A 21,875-nucleotide genomic window follows, 5' to 3' on the forward strand; every position below is an offset into this window, starting at 1 on the left:
TGCATCAACAATAATTTGAGAAATCTTTCACACTATATGAAAAAAGCAAGCCAACACATACATACTCCAGCATCCTTGGATGCAAACAATTTTTATTTTTATTTTTAAAGTTTTATTTTAAGAGAGAGAGTGTGAGCAGGGGAGGGACAGAGAGAAGGAGAGAGAATCTCAGGTAGGCTCCCCATTGCCAGTGCAGAGCCTGACACAGGACTTGAACTCACAAACCACGAGATCATGACATGAGCTGAAACCAAGAGTGGGACACTCAACCAACTCAAGCCACACAGGCGCCCCCAAACAATTTTTGTAACAGCAGCACTGTCCTAGGCAGTTACATGTATGGGACAGCAAGGACCCATGTCAGACAGAGAAGTAGCAGGAAAAGGCACATTCTACACCAATATTAAGATTTAATTACTTTAACACCAAGTATCTGCACAAATAGCCAAACGGGCAGTCAGGTCTATGAAGAGCTTGTCCAGCATTTCTAAGGCAACAGCCAGTTGGCTCCTGATTTTAATGCTTTCCCCCAGGATGGCACTGAGGGGCTGCATTCTGCCTAAAGCAACCACAAAAGGTTCTGCTTTTGGGATGTGAATAACAAATCCCTAGAAAGAACCCAAATTCTTTGCTATACAAGGTTATGTCAATCTTTAAGTTTCTACAGCACTTGTGGATCATTTACTTTTCACATGCTATGTTCTCTTCTGGTAGTGCCCCCATCTGTCTGATATTAATTTGTCTAACACAGTTTTGTTATTAGTGTTTGTATGGTACATCATGCTGTTTCTTATTCTTTTACCTCTTTCAGGGTATTTCTTATAGACATCATATAGTTGGATCTTGCTTTTTTTTAAAAATTCATTTTGATGCTCTCTGCTTTTTAACTGGAATGTTTAATTCCTTTCACTTTACTGAAGTGGATCCTTAACAATCCTTACTTAGCCTGTCAGTCCCAATGTATGAAATAGCCTCCTGGCTTTATGCTCACTATAAAGTTCATAAGCATGCCTTCTAATGTTCATCAAACTCAGTGATTAAAAATTAATCTGTACGAAACACTGGAGACATAAGAGAATCATTGTCTAATATGGTTTGACTACTTAACCAGCTAAAATGTATCCATTTGTCTGTCTCTTCAGCCAGTACCCCTCCATCCTCTCCACAAAGGTACTGTGAGACTTAGCTTGCCATGGCTGTTCTGCTGCTTCCTTTATCGTGGGATCATTATTTTTTCCTAAGGATCCACTCATTAAAGTGAATAAAGACTGAAAATCTTTGCACATAAGAATTACTTTAGCATCAGTTTAAAAAAAAGAGTGCTTTAATTCTGTCTGGTGCATCACCCCTTTCAATGTATCTGTTTCCCCACTATCTTATAAAGATAGTATATATATACTCAAACTTTTGGGTTTTTGCCAAATTGATAGTGAGAAACGATGCCTCAGTGCAGATTTAATTTTTGTATCTATTATAAGCAAAATTTAAGCATTTTTCCATGTTTAGGGGACATTCGTATTCCTTTTTGAAAAAGGCAAAGTAGTTCCTAACACCTGCCTCTTTTTCTGTAGGGTTGTAGGTCCTCATTTCTGGAAGCCCTATAGATGTTATGGATATTAATTCTTCATGATATAAATTCCAAATAAAACTGTAAAGACTATAATATATAAAAATTAAAAAGGAAAAATTTTCCCCAAAATAGCAATAGTGTTTTCCTGATTTATTTAAACCTTTTTTTTTTTTTAAAGTAGGCTTCATGCCCAGTGCGGAGCCTAACATGAGGCTTGAACTCATGACCCTGAGATCAAGACCTAGGCTGAAATCAATAGTCCAATAATTAACTGACTGAACCACCTAGGCATCCCTAACCTTCCTTTTTAAGTCAGAATACTGTACTATATTCTGACAATAAGCTGGAGAAAAGAAAATGTTATTAACAAAATCACATGGTAGAAAAAATACATTTAGTACTGTATTTATCAGGAAAAAACCCACGTTTAAGCGGACTTATGCAGTTCAAACCCATATTGTTCGAGGGTCAATTGCACTAGGAATTGAAAATGAAAACAAGAGGTTTAGATTAAAATGGCTTCGTTGGTGCCAACACAAACCATATCTGAGTTAATTCTTTTTCCAAAAAATGCCTGCCACCTTAATCAATGCTACAATTTTCCTCTTCCTCATTTAACAACTTCTAAATATTATTATAGCTCTCTAGCCACTCCATAAATTTTCCTACAAATACAGAAATCAAAAAATCAAAAATAATCTGCAAAAATTACTCAACTGACATAGAAAATACAAACATCCTCTACCTTTGTGACACCCAAAGAACACTGAACTTGCAACTCCCAGTAATATTAAAACTAGACAAAAGGATTTATAAGGAAGAGATATTTCACCACCACAAAATATTTCTTGGTTAGAAGACCAGGCTCTGAAGAATGGTAGAAGCAGTATTTACTATGTAACACCATGTGCTAGACCCTATTCAAATGCTTTATACATATTAAATCATACAAACATCACAGTAATGTAGGAGGTAAGTACAATAAAAATCTGTGTTGGGGCACCTGGGTGGCTCAGTCGGTTAAGTGTCCGACTTCAGCTCGGGTCACAATCTCGCGGTCCGCGAGTTCGAGCCCCACGTCGGGCTCTGGGCTGATGGCTCAGAGCCTGGAGCCTGCTTCCGACTCTGTGCCTCCCTCTCTCTCTGCCCCTCCCCCATTCATGCTCTGTCTCTCTCTGTCTCAAAAATAAATAAACGTTAAAAAAAAAAATTAAAAAAAAAATCTGTGTTAGCCAACTATTCAATTTAATCAAAGGAATCTCAAAAGGCTAATTTGCAACCGTCCCTTATTTAAAACCTCAGAATAGGATTCTAACAGTTATAGCTAACAGAGTAAATCTTGATTTACCTCCTTCCTATATCATCACATAAGGAGACATTTAATTAGTTAACTATGGCAATGCCAAACTGTATGACTTGATTAAAATGGTGAGCATCAGATCTCTCCCTTACAAAGGCACGATGTCTTCCCTCTGTAATTAATAAGTTAACTCCGAGATGATACTTTAGGACCATTTTAATATTCTGCCCAGCACTGTTCACCCAATGATTTTAGCATCCACTAATAATCCTTGCTAATTAGTATACTGGAGATTACAAAAATGATGATTTTCTACATCTACCATTCCTTCTATTTATTAGCTAGCATTTTTTGGTAAAAAAAAAAATAAGTAAATAAAATAAAGAACTTTTATTTTATTTACTGTTGGGGTGCCTAGCTGGCTCAGTTGGAAGAGTATGCAACTCTTGATCTTGGGGTCATTATTCAAGCCTCATGCTGGGTGTAGAGATTACTTAAACAAACAAACAAACAAACAAACTTAAAAAGAAAAAAGAGCAGTTTCCCCATCTTTTTTCAAGGGTTCCAGTTCCTTTTAGTGGGGAACAGTATTTAGAAACCAATTTCAGGTGTATCTTGAAACTCACTAGTCTACACATATTCTCTGCCACTGGGCATCATTGCTTCTAGGCCCTTTCTATGAACAGAATCAAGAAATAACCAGTTTTAAAAAAATAAGTTCACATTCATACTTCCAATTCATATTCAACACCACAGGGTTCTGCATCATCCCTATATTTCTATCTCCCTTCTCCATGGAAAGAACAGCATTTGCCAACAATATTAATATACTAGTCATTTGCCCTATCCTGTAATACATACAAAATAGTTTAAAAATTAACATCAATACCACTACCAATTACAAACCCTAAGTCAAGGTTTTTTTACATTGCTATTTATTCTTACAATATATCCCTACTACAAGTGTAAAAGTTACTTGAATTTTTTTTTCTCTGTGGTTATATTATCAATTTGATATACACTTAGCACCAGTTGTGGATACCAGTTGTATCCATTCAACTTTAGGATTTATTTTTTCCCATCCTTTTTGATTTTGTGAGAGCCAAACATTCAACATACTTGAAATTACAACTATATAAAAAAGTATATTTATAAAAAGAAATTAATTTTAATAAAACCTGTTAACATACTGATGAGTTTTAAGATATATCTGAAACTGGATTTGTGATTCAGAGAAACAAGGTAAACTGATAAATGGTTATTTCAATTGAACGAACAAAGATTAAGGGCTAGAATTTGAGATTTAAAAAGTTATTCCTTACTGTGGGAATTTCAGTAAAGGTGTAGAGCTAAACAGCTATAAAAACAAAACAACACTGAGCTGATCTTATTATATCTAGCTTTCTCCTTACAGTGTTAATGTTTCTAAAACATTGTTACAATAAACAAAGCACCACACCCTCGAAACATGCTATATATGAGTATCTTTTCACATTCTGCATAATATAAATACTCCTTACTGGCATCATCATTCCCTAATAATTACAGCATTATCTCTAATCCCTTTCTGAAAACCCAACCTGCTGGGAATAAATGGTTATTTTACTATTATTTTTATTTTTTAAAGTTTATTTATTTAATTTTAGTAATCTCCACATCCAACGTGGGGCTCGAACATACAACCCTGAGATCAAGAGTCACATATTCTTCTGACTGAGCCAGGCACCCCAGAAAAAAAATGCTTATTTTAAACGGATATAGCTTATATAAATTTAAAATAACATTCAATGAAAATTGGTACTTGGATATATGTAGGTTTAAAAACAAATGTTACTATTCTGGGCGATGACCTTCATAGAACCACTAGTCAGTCATCAAGGGCATTAAATAAAGCCTTTAAAATAATAGGTTACAGAAAGAACAACAAACAACATGTCTGCAAATTTGTGGTAAAGGCAGCTAAATTAAAAGAAAGAAAGAAAGAAAGAAAGAAAGAAAGAAAGAAAGAAAGAAAGAAAGAAAGAAAAGAAAGAGAAAGGAAGAAAGAAAGGAAGAAAGAAAAAGCAAAAGCACAACATACCAACACCAACAGCACCAAACTGCTGCCCCACTAATGAACTTGGACTGAACTGACTGTATGTCGACATCCTGCCAAAAGGTCCATAGGAACCCACTGACTGGAATGAAGAAGTAGATGAGCCTAGTGAAGACTGAAGAAAGACCGGGGTTATTTTTCCAGGCTCTACACAACATGTATAGAATGAAAAAATTTGAGTATTTACACTTTTAAGAAAACTTTAATTATAATTATTAGATACAAAACCAATTATAACAACTTACAACATGCATTTAATATCAAAACAGTTTAATACCCTTCTGATTTCAATATTTGCAGATAATGTGCCAATTACACTGGATGTGATTTATAAATAATTTTTTTCTGCAATAAACTCCTACTTTGAGTTAAGAGTTTTATAGCAGATTTAGGAAAGAAAAGTTACTTGAATAAGTAACTCTGCTTGAAGAAAAAAATATGGGAAAAATTAAATTTGGTTATACTGTGTTTTAGTCTGGTGCTGACAAAAATAAGACAACTCACTTTTGATTTTGCTCGTATTTTCAATCATTCGAGATGCACTATTAAATTTACAGGAAAGAGATGAAGAAACAAACTATCTCACATAAGACCATTTACATTTTTAAATATATTTATCATTACGTTAAAGGTCATTTTCTAAAAACTTTAACTTACTAAACCTAAAATAATTATAATATGTAAGTATGCATGCTATACACTAATTTATCTTAATATATAAAATATCTCATAATACAAATATGAAGTGTACTAATAATGACCAAAAGAATATAAGCTCACTGATGGCAGGACTTTGTGTGTTTACTGCTACTATGAGGAACATGGCAGATACTCACTAAATACTACTGAATATTTCAATCAAAAGATCAAAAGTGAAAATTTATGGTGGCTGGAAGAAATTCAACACCAGTTTAACTTCTGTTCTTTTGGTTCTTCTTATTCCATAAAGCTGATTACTTAAGTAACTATTTCCCTGGAGAATTATCAGAAGCTATATATACAAAAGACAATCAGCTAACACCACTATTTGGTGAGGGCTAGCTCTATTAAAATGTGTCTCTTCTCCCTCCATTAAAAAAAAAATCACATTTTTGGGGTGTCTGGCTGGCTTAGTCAATAGAGTTTGTAACTCAATCTCAGGGTCATGAGTTCAAGCCCTGCACTGGGAGTGGAGCCTACTTAAAAGAAAAAAAAAATTTCTTTTAAGGATTTTCTCAGGATTCCTTCAGACTACTTCCTCAAAAGTTAAGACTTAAAAAGGAGCGGGGGGTGGAAGGGGAGATGAGAGTAGAGAATTTCTCCAGTTTATGTATATTACAAGAATAAATTTAACTATTTCTTATTAAAAAGCTTATATTCAGGGGTGCCTAGTAGCTTGGTCAATTGAACATCCGACTTTTGATTTAGGCTCAGGTCATATCCCAGGGTCATGGGACTGAGCCCTGTGTCAGGCTTCACGATGGAGCCTGCTTAACATTCTCTCAAAACAAAAACAAAAACAAACAAACAAAAAAAACCGGAGAGAGATTCTCTCTCTCTCTCCCCCATGCTTGCATGTGCTTTCTCTCTAAAATAAAAAAAAATTGTTTTAAAGCTATATTCAGGAAAAATAAATACTAAATAAATGTTAAAAGGTACCTTCTCTTTTTTCCTTTTTTTTTTTTTTTTAACTAATTTCTATACCCAATGCGGGGCTTGAACCTACAACCCTGAGATCATACACCCCATCCACTGAGCAAGACAGGCACCCCTCTTTTTTTTCCATTTTAATTTTATATACCACTTACTATTTTCTTCAGAAGAGTTTATCAGGTATTTTCTTTTAATAGCTGGAAGTAAGACAAACCTTATGCAAGATAATATTTATTCTAAGAATCTGTTTTGTGGAAAAAACTAAGATTTTATCACGTACAGCATTAAAAAGGGGAAGTTAATTTTTAAAAATCTAAAAGTATAACCTTAAAAAAAGTCAACAAGCATATTTTAGTGCAAATGACCAAAAATTCTGACAAGAAAAAAGGCTGAGAAGAAAATGGGTCCAGGAGAAAAACCTAGGGGGTCATAAACTTTTAATCAGCTATGCCCTAAAATGAAAATATTCCTATATGAAATCTGCTTCCTCTGCTGTTATAACTAAATTCAGGCAGTTTCTATACACTTCCAATTAATATGGAAACAAGTACTGAAAGGAACAACCTTTTTAATTCATAATTTACAATCTCTTAGATATGTTACATCTATTTCTAATAAATTACAAATTTTTTTATTTATTTTACTGAGAATACTTAGGGTCTTCTTTTTTCATACCTTTTTAGAAGTATACATAAAATCCTTTTATGTTTTTGTGCGATCTTATTATATAACACTGCATGCATATTATGTAATATACATATATAAAGTACCGATGTGATTTATCACTTTTTTTCACTGAACTTAATTATCTTAACCTAAGAGTAGCCATTACCACCCTGGTTTATAATATGAACCAAATGTGAATAATATAGTGAGTGGCATGGATTCTGGATTCCAGAGCCAGACTGCTTGGTCTGTCCAAATTGTGGCTCTATATTAATTTATTCACTTGTAAAAATGAGAAATATAAAAACAAGATTATAGTACCAAGCTCAGAGAGTATTGTGAGGATTGATTTACTGTATGTGCAGTGGTCTGAATAGTGCTTCTCATACAGTTAGACTTCAATAAATATAAGCTATTTTAACTATTGCTGAAATTAGAAAACATTTTATGATAAAAATAAATTCCTCTGCTATCACTTACTTTATTTAGTCCCAACTTATGATCTAAAGAATAAAACCTGGGTGAAAACATTATCCAGGTATTTTAGGTATCTAGGTGACTAGGAAATGGTAAGTACACGAACATTCAACTGAGAAAATTAAAAAAAAAAAAAAAAAAAACAACGAAAAAAAAAACATGCCAAAATCCAAGAGAGGTACAAGCTAAGGCTAGCCATGTACTTGCAGTTTTCTTGCACTCTAAGACAAATTTACTATCCGTTACCTGAACGATAGCTGGGTCCTGAGGCAAAGAACATTGTGGTTTTGGTGGCTCACAAACAGTGAGGTCTTTAATATCACTCCCACGGAATATGATGTATTCAAAGACTTCATCACGAGGTGGTATTGGACGATCTGTTGGTCTGTCTTCCGTACCAAAGGATCGAACTGGTGAGAAGAGACAGGATATGAGATATATGTCTACTCATCATATTCAGGTAGTGACTGTCAGAAGTATACTCTTCCAAGTACAGTTCCAATAAACTGCTGTTCCAATACAGCAGTTCTTAAATGTCAGCTGTGAGAAAATATCTATTAATCTGTAGCTAAAGAAATTTTGTTTAAAAAAAGAGGAAAACAGAGTGGGTTTTGCCTAGAGCTCAATGTACTCAATTTAAAAAACAATCTTATCATGAGGTCATGTTCTTCCTACATCTTTATTTATTTATATCTTTGGTGATTATGGTGAGAGGAGGTGTTAAAAATGTCCTTTCATTGTTGATTTATTTTGAATGTCATCATTCAGCAACATAAAAAACTGGCAAGCCTACGTGAGATTTCTTGTTGGGAGTGGCAAGTGAAGACTTCCCTGTCCACAAAATACCAAATTGAACTTTTGGATTAAAAGAAGACAATGAAGGGAACATCTATCCTGGTGAGTAGTAGGTCCTCTAGAAGCCAAGCCAAGCGGCTGTCAGGTATTCACCCCAGGGGACAGCCTGAAATGACCTAGTTACCTAAAATATTTTTCTCATAATTAAATATGATTATTTTAACACTTAAGACAGCATGACTCAAAGTTAAACTATAGACCACCTGCACAATGGTAAGCTGGCTAAAAAGATTTCTGGAATCCTATTCAAATCCACTGAATGAGACTTTGAGGAGAGTCTAGAAATCTGTATTTTAAACCAATTCCTTAAGAGTTTCTTATGAACACTAAAGTTTCAGGTTTACTGTCTTACACCTCTGAAAATATCTGCATCCATACGTAAGTTCCAAGTAAGAAAGTTTGAAAGATCATATATTATCCACTTAAAGACTAACCTAAAGGGAGTAAACGCTTTAACACTGTGCAACATTTTGAATGTATGCATTTTTCTGCAAAACTGATTCAGGGCTAGATTAAATATGAATGCTATTTCCTTTTAAATAATGACCCACCCATCCTAAAAATTCTATTACTTATGCTGCTTCCAGGAAAGATGGTGGCATAGATGTAGGCTTGCAGAAGAATATCCCTCCCTAAAATTAAAGAAAATGAAAAGTTAAAATACCCCTATTGAGAAGATCTCAAATTCATACCATAACTTTTATTAAAAAGTATCACTCAGCTACTGAATTTGTTAGTCCAAACTGGAAGGCCAGTCTGAGAATCCACATGCGTGCGGCATGCCCTGAGAAATTTTCACTGGCACCTCCATATTGGTAGATGGGGACAGAAACACTGATGTGGTAAGGGCAAAGATGCAGAATGCCCTAGTTGAAGTTCTTCTTTCCCTAATGGCCAAATAATACTTTATAAGGAGAGGAGTAAGTGACAAGGTTCTATATTTTGTCCTGTATCCAAAAGGAAGGGTAAAGAGTTAGAAAAATCAGGATTAAGAAAATTGCATATAAATCAGTATCATCCCTAACCTCAGTAACAGCAGCACCACCACAACCACCACACAATGTATAAAGTCCCAGGCCTCAGAAGTAATAGACTAGTTCATCTGAAGCAGAGGGAGGAAAAGTTCAAAGTCTTCCTTACACAAAAATGATGGACAAGCCCCATCAGCTTTTCCAAGGCCTAACAAAACCATTCAAACTATACCCACGTAGCCATTAGACAGATGAAAAATCCATGCAGGATTAATATTTGTCCCAGGAAATAGAAGAAAATTTCAGGAACACACTGCTTTACCTTTTGAAAAAATTAAAACTCTTATGATCAAAATGATACTGAGGGGAGGCTGGGTGGCTAGGTCGGTTAAGCATCTGACTCTTGATTTTGGCTCTGGTCATGATCTGTTTGTATGTTCAAGCTCCTTGTTGGGCTCTGCATTGACAGCTCAAAGCCTGCTTGGGATTCTTTCTCTCTCTCCCCCTCTCTCTCTGCTCCTCCCCTGCTCACGCACACACGCTCTCTCAAAATAAACAGATAAAGTTAAAAAAAAAAAAAAAAAGATGCTGAAAAGGTAGCATACAGAGTTAAGGAAAAAATAGATAAGACAAATATAATATAGAACATAATATAGAGTTATTAGCAGAATAATTACATCAACAGATCAAAGCAGTAAAGCCAAGTCATTAATAGAAAATAATTTTGAGAAAAAGCAAGTAAAGAAAAACTACAGCAATAAAATGGTTGGAGGTGATTATTCTTGCAGACCCAATAGTTAACTGATGCTGGTTAGAAAGACAACAAAATGAGAAAATATACTTAAATATATAACAGAAATTTCCTGAATGAAGCTCTAAATTTGATCAAAAGGTTCCACTGTATTTCCAGAAAAAGACTTAGTGCTCTATAAGCCATAGCGACTTATCCTTTGCTGTATCAAAATAAGGAACTCAGAGAAAAGTGGTATCAAATAAAAGACAAGAGATGAAAAATAAATTCATTTAAGCACATAAATGTGTAGGACAATTTACTATGGTCTTAGAACAGAATGTGTTGAATAGTTGTCAAAACTACAAAGTTACACACTGACAAAATCAGTCAGGACAGTGTATCACATAGTATTCTAACAAAAATTGGAAGATGAAGATGAGTGGAAACAGGAAAACACAAAAGGAAATACATAAATTAATACTCTCCCTTTTTATAACAGGGACTCACTTGACAAAATTTTGGAGAAAGTTGATAAATTAATATATGTAGGCTTAAAATTGTGTTATTTGAGGTTCTAAAGGTAACCAATAATACAGTTTAAAGCTTAGGGCATATTTTCCAAAATGTGGTGTGAAGAAAATCTCTTATCATAGAGGAAAATGAAAATAGAGACCATGGAGAATGAATTGCACACAACAAGAGTATGGGAAACACGCTCTAATGATAGAAACTGATTTGATTAGATTTAATGTTTCTAACAGACAATTCTTGTACCATTATAAAGAACAAATTAAAAGACATCAGAAGGACACACATGGCTGGAAGATGATACATAACCTGGGCACTGTGAGTGGAAAGAAAGGAACGGTAAGCATAGGAAAGGTAGAATGTCACCACTACCATTCAGCTACAACACAATTCAACACATGAATTAGCTCATGTACACGTACAACTTGTAAGCAGGGGAATTATGTCAATGCACTAAGAAATCACACTGGTTCACCCCAGTTTATCCTGTTATTTAATTTTTGCACTTGGAGGTAACAGCAGCTAAACACAACAAACCATGGAAGAATAGTATATGATACCCACTCACCCCAAGTTTCCTCTTGGCTCAATCTGGTTATGCAAAGAAGACTTAAAAGTGCTTATTGTATGGTTCTCCCTGATCTTTATGCACTCGTCTCCAGCAACAAGCCTGAATTCTTTATCTTCTATCAGGCTTTCAATTTTTTCTTTAAAGCTGACAACTTTATTAGGTATACGTCACCAGCATTTTTGTTAATGCTATCATTTTGATTTTTTTAAAAACTGCAGTAAGAACACATGAAATCTACCCTCTTAACAAAATTTTAAGCATACAGTACAGTATTTGCATAACAAAATGTTGTATAGTAGAGATCTAGAACTCTATCATCTTTTTTAATTTTAATATTTATTTTTTATTTTTGAGAGAGAAAGAGAGCGAGTGAGCACGAGTGGGGAAGGGGCAGGGACAGAGAGGGAGACAGACTCTGAAATAGGCTCCAGGCTCTGAGCTGTCAGCACAGAGCATGACGTGGGGGCTCGAACTCAGAAATGTTGAGATCATGACCTGAGTCGAAGTCAGATGCTTAGGCCACCCAGGTGGCCCTAGAACTCTATCATCTTGCTGAACTAAAACTTTATACCCACAGAACCACGATTCTTCATTTCCCCTGCTCTTAGCCCCTGGCAACCACTATTATATGTCCTTCTGTGACCGTGGAAAACAAAGTGAAAATAGAAACAAGAAGACCAGTTTGGAATTTACCAGGCAAGTAATGGTGAACAGGAACTTAAAGAAAGGGGCCAGTCTTAAAGAGACTCAAGTTTGGGGTGCCTGGGTGACTCAGTCAGTTAAGCATCCAGCTCTTAATCTCGGCTCAGGTCTAGGTCATGATCTGCTGTGCTGCCGGCGGGGAGCTTTTGGGATTCTCTCTCTGACCCTCCCCTGCTCACACATGCTCTCTCTCAAAATAAATAAATATACTTAAAAAAAAGAGAGACTCGAACTCACCAAAATAATATGATTTGTTGAATGCAATTTCCTAGAATTCTACAACTCTGATCATTATTTTTTCCAAAATAGATAGGTATATTATTTGTGGCATTAAAAAATCAGGTAAATATATAGTAACGTTAAACATCTTATATAGGCAGATTATAAAACTGTAATTTTCAAGAGATTACAACTACCTAAAATAAAAACACAGATGCAACTGCTATAATGAAAGATGGCAAAGTAGGAAGATCCAGGATTCAGTCCCTACACCGAAACAACTATTTAGTTGGCACGTAACGTCTGAATAAACCATTTTGGAACTGTGACGTCTACTCATACACTTGTAGCATCTGTGGGAGCACCTGATGAAGAAAGAGGCTGTTAACTTGAGGTAAATTTTAGCATTTTGTGTAGTGGCTGGCTGTACCATTCATTAACTCCCAACTCCACAAAAGGCAGCTATGGGGATGGCGGCTCATGTTCCTGGTGCAGCTTTGCTAGTGATAGAGGGACAACAGGAAGCATATCCTACAAAAATTGGGGTTGTATGATTTGAAACTACCTGGCAATTCATTGAGAGACCACTGTTTCAACCCTCAAGGGCCAAAAGCACTTCCCCCATAGTGTCTTTAAAGTATTTAAAAGCAACAGATTATGCCCCTACCCCCCACCACCAACAGCAGAATATACATTATTCTCAATTGCACATGGAACATTCTTCAGGAAAGACCACATGTTAGGTCAAATTCAACTCTCAATAGATTGAAAAAAATTGAGATTTACAAAATATCTTCTCTGACCACAGTGGAATAAAGCTGGAAACAATAATAAAAAGAAAACTGGAAAGGTCACAAGTACCTGGAAATCAAATAACACACTCTTAAACAACCAATGAGTCAAAGAAATCACTAAGGAAATTAAGAAAAATTGAGACAAATGAAAAAGAAAAAACAACATGCCAAAATTAAGGGATATAAAGAATGATGAACTCAAAAGGGAAATTTATAGCTATAATCACATTAAAAAAATCTCGTATCAATTTTACATCTTAAAAATCTAGAATAAGAGCAAACTAAACCCAAATCCAGCAGAAAGAAGGAAATAAGAGAGATTAGAGCTGAGATTAAAAACACAGAACAGAAAAATAGAACTAACAAAACCAAAACTAGGTTCTTGGAGAAGACCAACAAAATTGACAAGATTTTAGCTAGAATGACTAACGGAAAAAGGTGAGAAGATGCAAATAACTAAAATCAAAAAGGAAAGCAAGGACACTGCTACCAACCTTATGGAACCTTATGGCTTATAAGAAAAAACTACAATTGTATGCCAACTAACTAGAAAATCTGGATGAAATAGAAAAATCTCCAGAAATACCAAATTACCAAAACTGACTCAGGAAGGAACAGAAAATCTTAACAGACCTATATAACAAGCAAAGAGACTGGACCAGTAATCAAAAACCTCCAAAGAATTAGGACCACATGGTTTCACTGGTGAATTTTACCAAACATTTAAAGAAGAAACAACACCAATCCTACTCAAACTCCTTCAAAAAAGAGAAAAGGGAACACTTCCTAATAGACTCTTTGAGGCCAATGTTACTCAAGTAATACTAAAGTCAGACAAAGATACCATAAGAAAACTAAAGACCAGTATCTCTTACGAATACAGATATATAAGTCCTCAACAAAATAACAGTAAAGAGAATCCAAAAGTATATTAAGAGGATTATATATCACAACCAATGGGGATTTTATTCTAAAGGTAAGGTATGGGTAGTTGAACAACAACAACAAAAAATCCGGGGCACTTGGGTGACTCAGTTAAGTGTCCAACTCTTGATTTCAGCTCAGGTCACAATCTCACGGTTTGAGGGATCCAGCCCCATGTTGGGCTCCACACTGTCAGCATGGAGCCTGCTTAGGATTCTCTCTCTCCCTCTCCCTGCTCGCACACATGCTCTCTCTCTCTCTTTCAAAGTAAATAAACTTAAAAAAATCCAATGTAATACACATTAATAAATCAAAGGGGAAAAATACCCCACACGATCATTTCAATATATGCAAAAAAACCAAACCAAAACAAAACAAAACCACATGTAATAAAATTTAACACCCTTTCATGATAAAAACACTTAGCAAACAAGGAATAGAAGTTATTTCCCCAACAGGATAAATGGCATATATGAAACACCAAGAGCTAACATCATATTTACTGGTAAAAGACTGAAAACTTTCCCTTAAGATCAGAAACAAGACAAAGATGTCCACTTTCACCACTGCTATTCAATGTACTAGAAGTTCGAAACAGTACAATTAGCAAGAAAAAGAAATAAAAGGCATCCAAACTGGAGAAGAAGTAACTCTTTTCTTGCAGATGATATGATTCCATATGGGAATTCTACATATACAGAATCCATTAAAAAACTAAACACTAGTGTTAATAAATGAATTAAGCAAAATTACAGGTACAATATCAAAATACAAAAATCTGGGGGTGCCTGAGTGGCTCAGTTGGTTGAGCATCTGATTTCAGCTCAGGTCATGATCTTGCGGTTTGTGAGTTCAAGCCCTGTATCAGGCTCTGCTGACAGCTCGGAGCCTGGAGATTGCTTCGGATTCTGTGTCCCCCTCTCTCTCCGCCCCTCCCCTGGGTGCACTCTGGCTCTCTCTCTCTCAAAGATAAATAAACATTAAAAAATTTTTTTAAAAAGTAAAAACAAAACAAACAAACAAAAAAAAAAACAATCTCACTTACAGTACCATCCAAATGAATAAAGTACCTAAGAATAAATTTAACAAAGGAGGTAAATGAATTGTACACTGACAACTACAAAACATTGCTGAAATAAATTAAAAAGCAGCTGAATAAATGGAAAGTCATCCCATGTTCATGGACTGGAAGACTTAAGTATTAAGATTACAGTGCTCCCAGAGTGAGCTAAGATTCAGTGCAATCCCTATTGAAAATGCAATTCCCCCACCCTGCAAAAAAGGTAAAGCCAAACTTCCAATTGATAGGAAACTTCGAGGGAACCTGAACAGCCTGAAAAGGTTGGAAGACTCATACTTCCCAATTTCAAAACTTACTACTAAGTTACAGTAGTCAAAACAACGTGGTAGACCTATAAGGGGAGACATATAGATTTATGGAATGGAACAGAGTCCAGAAATAAACCCAAACATCTCTGGCCAATTGATTTTAGATAAGGGTCCAAGGATATCCAACGGGGAAAAGAATGGTCTCTTCAAACAATGGTTTTGGGACAACTGAATGACCATATACAAAAGAATGAGACTAGAACTCCATCTTATTCCAAAACAAAATTTAACTCAAAGCAGGTATGATGCTGTAATGTAATAAACAATATATATTTGGTCTCTGTCTGCAGCTCCTGGCCAGAACTCCTAAAACCTTTGCATCTCCTAAGAGATAAAGGTACTAAGAGCATCTTTTTTTTTTTTTTTTTAAAGATTTACTCTTAAGTAATCTCTATACCCAACATGGCGCTTGAACTCACAACTCCCAAGATCAAGAGTCTCACGCTCTTCCGACTGAACCAGCAAGGTGCACCGATCATCTTTTGTTCTAATATTTGGTTCCTAATACAGAGCTCCCAAATCTCTTGGCATTTCCTGGGCAATAAGAGCATCTTTTGTTGTAATGAAGAGACTCTTGGTGGGCTCCTGGACAGCTTCAGAAAAGGGGCTGGTCACCAGAAAGCCCGTCCTCTGGGGAGGAGAAAGGGCTGGAGACTGAGTTGATAACCATGCCCACGTGATGAAACGTCCAAAAAAATCCCTGAACTATGGGGTTTAGAGAGCTCCTGGGTTGGTGAACACGTGGAGGTGCTGGGAGATCGACTCACCTGGAAAAAACACAGGATCTCTGTATTCCTTCCCACATATCTTGCCCTATATATCTGTTCTATCTGGATGTTCCTGAGTTGTATTCTGTTATAATAAACCAATAATCTAATAAGTAAGCTGATTTCCTGAGTTTTGTAAGCTATTCTATCAAATGACCAAACCAAGGAGGGGGTCATGGGAACCCCCAAATTATAGCCAGGTGGTTAGAAATACAGTTCACAAGTTGTGACTGGAGACTGGCATGTGAAGTAGGCGGGATGGGTCATCTTGTAGGACTGAGCCCTTAACCTATGGGTTCTGACATCAACTTCAGACAGTGTCAGAAAACGAATTAAATTGTAGGATACCCAGTTGGTGTCTAGGGAGTTGGGAAAATTGGTTGATGACTTGACACATGTGGTGGTAGCCAGAACTACTGAGTAAGCTGGTAAGTAGAGGAAAAGCAGTTTTTCTTTTAGTGAGTCAACAATATAAACCAAAACTATAAAACTATTAAGAGAATACAGGAGTAGGGGTGCCCGGGTGGCTCAGCTGGTTAAGTGTCCAACTATTTCGGCTCAAGTCATGATCTCACAGTTCATCAGAGCCCTGCATCTGCACTGTCAGTGCAGAGCCTGTTCGGGATTCTCTCTCTCAAAATAAATAAATAACTTAAAAAAAAAAAAAAGAATGTAATCAATTCCCTATTTCTGGCTACAAATGATTTATTCAGAAATATGTGTCGGGGAGCCTGGGTGGCTCAGTCGGTTGAGCGTCTGACTTTGGCTCAGGTCATGATCTTGCAGTCTGTGAGTTTGAGCCCCGTGTCGGGCTCTGTGCTGACGGCTTGGAGCCTGGAGCCTGCTTCGGATTCTGTGTCTCCCTCTCTCTCTGCCCCTCCCCTGGCTCATGCTCTGCCTCTCTCTCTGTCAAAAATAAATAAACATTAAAAAAAAAAAAAAAAGAAAGAAAGAAATATGTGTCCCATGATTGTCTTTAAAAAAAAAATAATAGAAGTGACCAGGTGGCTCAGTTGGTTGAATGTCCAATTTTGGCTCACGTCATGATCTCACGGTTTTTGAGTTTGAGCCCCTCATTGAGCTCACTACTGTCAGCATGGAGCCCACTTTGGATCCTCTGTATCTGTCTCTCTGCCTCTCCCTGACTTGTCTGCACTCTCTCTCTCTCAAAAACAAACGAACATTAAAACAAAAACATAAATAGCGTCAAGGTTCTGTCAAAATCACTTACCTAAAAAAAAAAATCTCTATTTCTAATAGATCAAGTTCAAACATCACACTAATGTCAAATCTAGTTACCAGTATATTAATACCTCCACATACAGTCATAGTACATGCATAGAGGGAAGAGCTATAGTGACCGACTTCCCAATACAATATCTCTATTATAAAATACCAAAGCTTGATAAACATATACAAAGTTAGATATAGTCAATATGCCAAAATGACATCATTAGTATTTTCCAAAGACTTCACCTTTGGATACAAACTAAAAATTATAAATTAGGCTCTAATACCAATTTGATAAGGAAGAAACACAAGTCTGTTGAATACCAAAATGTGAGAGCAATAAACAAAAGACTGAATTATTCAAGTTAAGTTAGAAATCTAAGACTAAGTTCAAATGGAAGTCTAGAATAAGATTTCTGATGTAGTCTCAAAGTTAAAACTGTAGTCAAGTATCAGTTGAAGATCTGGTCCCAACCCACTTACAGAATCTTAAATTCCAACCAAGCTCATTATTCTCAATGCACAGAGCAGTTCTGTACTCTACCACAGCTTCTCCCCACATTCAACCCATCCTAAATTTCAGCTTATATACTACTTGTATTCATCAGGTTTCTCAGAGAAACAGAACCAACAGGATGTGTTTGTGTGTGTGCATGCACACACACATTTATTTACATTAAGGAACTGGTTCATGTGAAAATCCAAAATCTTCAGAGTAGGTTGGCAGGCTGAAATTGAGGGAAGAGCCACAATCTGAAGTCCAAAAGTGGTCTGGTGGTAAAATTCCTTCTTGCTCAGGGGAAGTCACTCTTTGTTTTATTAAGGCCTTCATACGATTGGATGAGGCCCACTCACATCATGGAAGGTAATCTGCTTTACTTAAAGTCTACTGATCTAAAAATTAATATCATCGAAAAAACATCTTCACAGAAACATCCAGAATATGTTACCAAATATCTGGGCACCTGGCCCAGCCAAAGTGACACAACTCTATCCGTAGTATTTCCAGGTGGAAGTAACAAATTCTCCCTCTAAAAATGACAGTGCATTCTACCCCTGTCTATAGCTCCCCCTTCCTAGAATTGAAAGATCTTCAGAAAGATCTGTATTAAAGTAATCTTTGCAACTCCCCCAGTATCCAACGCAGTGCCTTACATACTGCTGACATCTGAATACTTCCTGAATAAATTCCACGGTGGAAAAAGCTATTAAGTAGGCAGTTTCCAAAATTACTGGATGACTACATTAAAAAGAAATGACAATTAGAAATCAATAGGATGGGAAAACAGAAAAACAGCATTATTTAAAAAACAGCATAGGGGCGCCTGGGTGGCGCAGTCGGTTAAGCGTCCGACTTGAGCCAGGTCACGATCTCGCGGTCCGTGAGTTCAAGCCCCGCGTCAGGCTCTGGGCTGATGGCTCAGAGCCTGGAGCCTGTTTCCGATTCTGTGTCTCCCTCTCTCTCTGCCCCTCCCCCGTTCATGCTCTGTCTCTCTCTGTCCCCAAAAAAAAAAAAATAAATAAACGTTAAAAAAAAAAATTAAAAAAAAAAACAACAAAAAACAGCATATATGGAAAAGCATCGAACCAAGGGAAAAAAAGTGAAAAGTTGCACTTGGTATTTTTCTCCTCTGATAGTTATCCAGAAGTACAGTTCTTGTTGCACATCCAGTATCATACACTAACTCTTGTCAAAAGCATATGAAATACTGAATATTTATTACCTGTTATATATGGTTTAATTATTTAAAATACTAAAAGAGTAGTGTAGAAGAGAAGCCATCTCTTCTACAATGTAGTATCCTTGTACAAACACTGAAAACATGCTCTTCATTTTTTATTTGGGAGGGACACAGGCCTGCTTGTGAATCACATCACAAACTGCCTCCACAAAGCTTCACTTTCCACATATCTGCACTTTGGCCCCTTCTTCATTCTCGCCCACACTACTTTGTGTCAGGAAGTATTACTACACTGAGTGAAAACATCAGTCTCTGGCCTCTATCATCTCTCTCCTGTATGTATATGCAGCTATAGACATGTCACCCCTAATAGACTTTACTACCAATCTTTGTCTGCAATATTCCGAATCTCCTCAGCACTTATCACATGCCAATCACTGGTGATCCGAAGACAAAAAAAACCCACCTCTACCTCCAGAGTTCACAACCCAGATGACTTTCCCCTCACCTTTCAAACATTCTTAGAACCAACTCCTTCTACTTTACCTCTAAAGGATGGGGAGCCTGTATGGCTCAGTTGGCTAAGTGCCCGACTCGATTTCAGCTCAGGTCATGGTCTCACGGCTTGTGAGTTTGAGCCCCTCATCGGGCTCCACAGTAGCAGTGTGGAGCCTTCTTGGGATTCTATCTCCCTTTCTCCCTCTCTCTCAAAATACATAAACTTAAGAAAAAAATAGGGTACTTTGGGTGGCTCAGCTGATTAAGCATCCGACTCTGGGTCTCGGCTCAGGTCATGATCTCGCAGTTCCTGAGTTCAAGTCCCACATTAGGCTCCTCCGCACTGACAGCGTGGAGCCTGCTTGGGCTTCTCTCTCTCTCCCTCTCTCAAAATAAGACTTTTGAAAAAAGAAATTTTAAATAAATAAATAACTGCTAAAGTAAAAAAACTTGTCCTTTTCATCAATACATTTCATCATCTTCACTGATTTTCTTCCCTCTTGCTTGCACACTTGGGGGGGAAGAAAGACCCTTACATTTCCTTTAACCTAAAGTCATCTCCCACAATTACAGGTTTGAGACCTTGCTCAGTTAACTAGCTCCTCTCATTTGCAACTTCACTTCTTATGCAAGACTCTTTCCCTCAAATTACTAATATATGCAGATTTACTCAGATGCATCTTTCCTCAAACATAATTTCAGACTAAGTGTAAGAGAAGAATGACTTGTGAGAATAAGAATTTGAGGAGAGTGGCATGCAGAGAGAATGGTAAAACCAAAAAGCAATTAAAAAATTTAGATGGTGAGGCAGTAACAAGACAACAGTAATAACGCTAAACGCATTTACGAGGACCTTTTTGAAACTGTAAATAGGAAACTCTGAAACATTTCTATCAGGCACAGGATGGCAAAAGAAAATTGAGTTATACTCATTAATCTGAGAGTACAATATCTTTAATAGTGTCTTCATTTATCACACTGTCTTTTCCTATTAAATATCAAGCTGTTCAACTACATGTTTTCCAACGAAGGAAAATTTTCAGATAATAACCCTTCATGTGACCAACAAAGAGTTAATAGTTAATTTGCTATGTACGAGGGACATAAGGGGGACAAGATGCTGAGGTCTAGTAGTGAAATATAATTAAGAAAGGCGCAATAAGCACAAGAAAACAAAAGACAAAAAGAGAACACAGAAGGTACATCTAACATTTCCTGACTTATGGGAATTAGGGAAGGCTTTGCGGGGTGATGACACTCAAGCAGAATCTAGAAGGATATACCTGATTACCTCCTGATCCACTCCTAATTTGTTGACAGGAACCACTGTATGTACTATCACTTAATTCCTCCCTGTTCCTTGCCCAGTCAACTTTTGAAAAGCCACGCCATTCTTCTCATTTCTCATGTATCTGTTCCTCCTTCTCTATTTTAACTAGTTTAGGTCCGTATTTCCTCTTTTCCAAACTCTTAAAAATACTCCAACTGACCTCACTACTATCAGCCTCTCCTCTCACCCCCCATCAATCTTTGCACAGAGTTGCAGCATAAGCTTCCTAAAGCTGGACTCGGACATGCCACTTTACTGGTTAAAAAACTCTCAATGGCTCCCTACAATCTACCAACAAAATTCAGACTTGTTAGCCTGTCATTCAGATGACAAACTGAATATATTAAGATAAATTTAGCAGTGGAAGCAAAATAAAAGGGGAGGGGAGAGTGCCTGAGCCTGTTATTTGACACATCTTCGCTGTCACTTAAGCTTCCAGAGCTGTTAGTTCTTTTCTTTCCACTGTGACTTCTTAATCTGGTGCGTTGTTCATTTCTTCAACAATAGCCATATAAGGGGAGTAGGGAAAGAGAATTCCAATTCAAGGGAAGCTTGTGAAAAGGCCCCAAATCTGAAGGAACTTGACTGAGTTGAGGACCTGAATGACCCCTAGTATAATCCTACCCTTAGTGAGCTGCAAGGTGTTATAAGTCAGGATGAAAGTTTTAGACTCTAGTTGCTTTTGTGTTTGCTTCCCTGGTAGACTGCAAACTCCCTGTGGCTTGGAACCAGACACTTACTTCCTCCCAGATATCCTCTTCCTGTGGCTACTGTGATTATCTGTCAGGCTGCACCTTAAGACACTGTGTTCTCAAGAATCTTGTCTGTAAGCTCTCTTTTGTTTCCTAGCACCTAGTATACTATCTAGTAAGCACTCAGTAATTCTCCTGAATGAAATAATAAGCACCAGGGGTGCCTGGGTGGCTCAGTCGATTGAGTGTC

At 36.7% G+C, this 21,875-nt stretch overlaps 1 protein-coding gene across 4 annotated transcripts in view; it reads right to left on the reverse strand.

The window, feature by feature from the left end:
* The window catches only part of LSM14A (LSM14A mRNA processing body assembly factor), a 49,066-nt gene that overhangs the window by 17,567 nt on the left and 9,624 nt on the right, over positions 1 to 21,875 (reverse strand). For all 4 annotated transcript variants that reach the window (XM_047078292.1, XM_047078293.1, XM_047078290.1 and 1 more), the window contains exons 2-3: positions 7,987 to 8,150; positions 4,951 to 5,080 (exon numbers count right to left, since the gene is read on the reverse strand). In XM_047078292.1, the coding sequence (XP_046934248.1) occupies positions 4,951 to 5,080; positions 7,987 to 8,150 (294 nt within the window). The remainder of the gene's footprint in view (positions 1 to 4,950; positions 5,081 to 7,986; positions 8,151 to 21,875) is intronic.

This window comes from Lynx rufus, unplaced genomic scaffold, assembly GCF_022079265.1.
Source record: "Lynx rufus isolate CCGP_SWC_20201006 ecotype Redwood Valley unplaced genomic scaffold, mLynRuf1.p SCAF_16, whole genome shotgun sequence".
Classification (NCBI taxonomy): domain Eukaryota; kingdom Metazoa; phylum Chordata; class Mammalia; order Carnivora; family Felidae; genus Lynx; species Lynx rufus.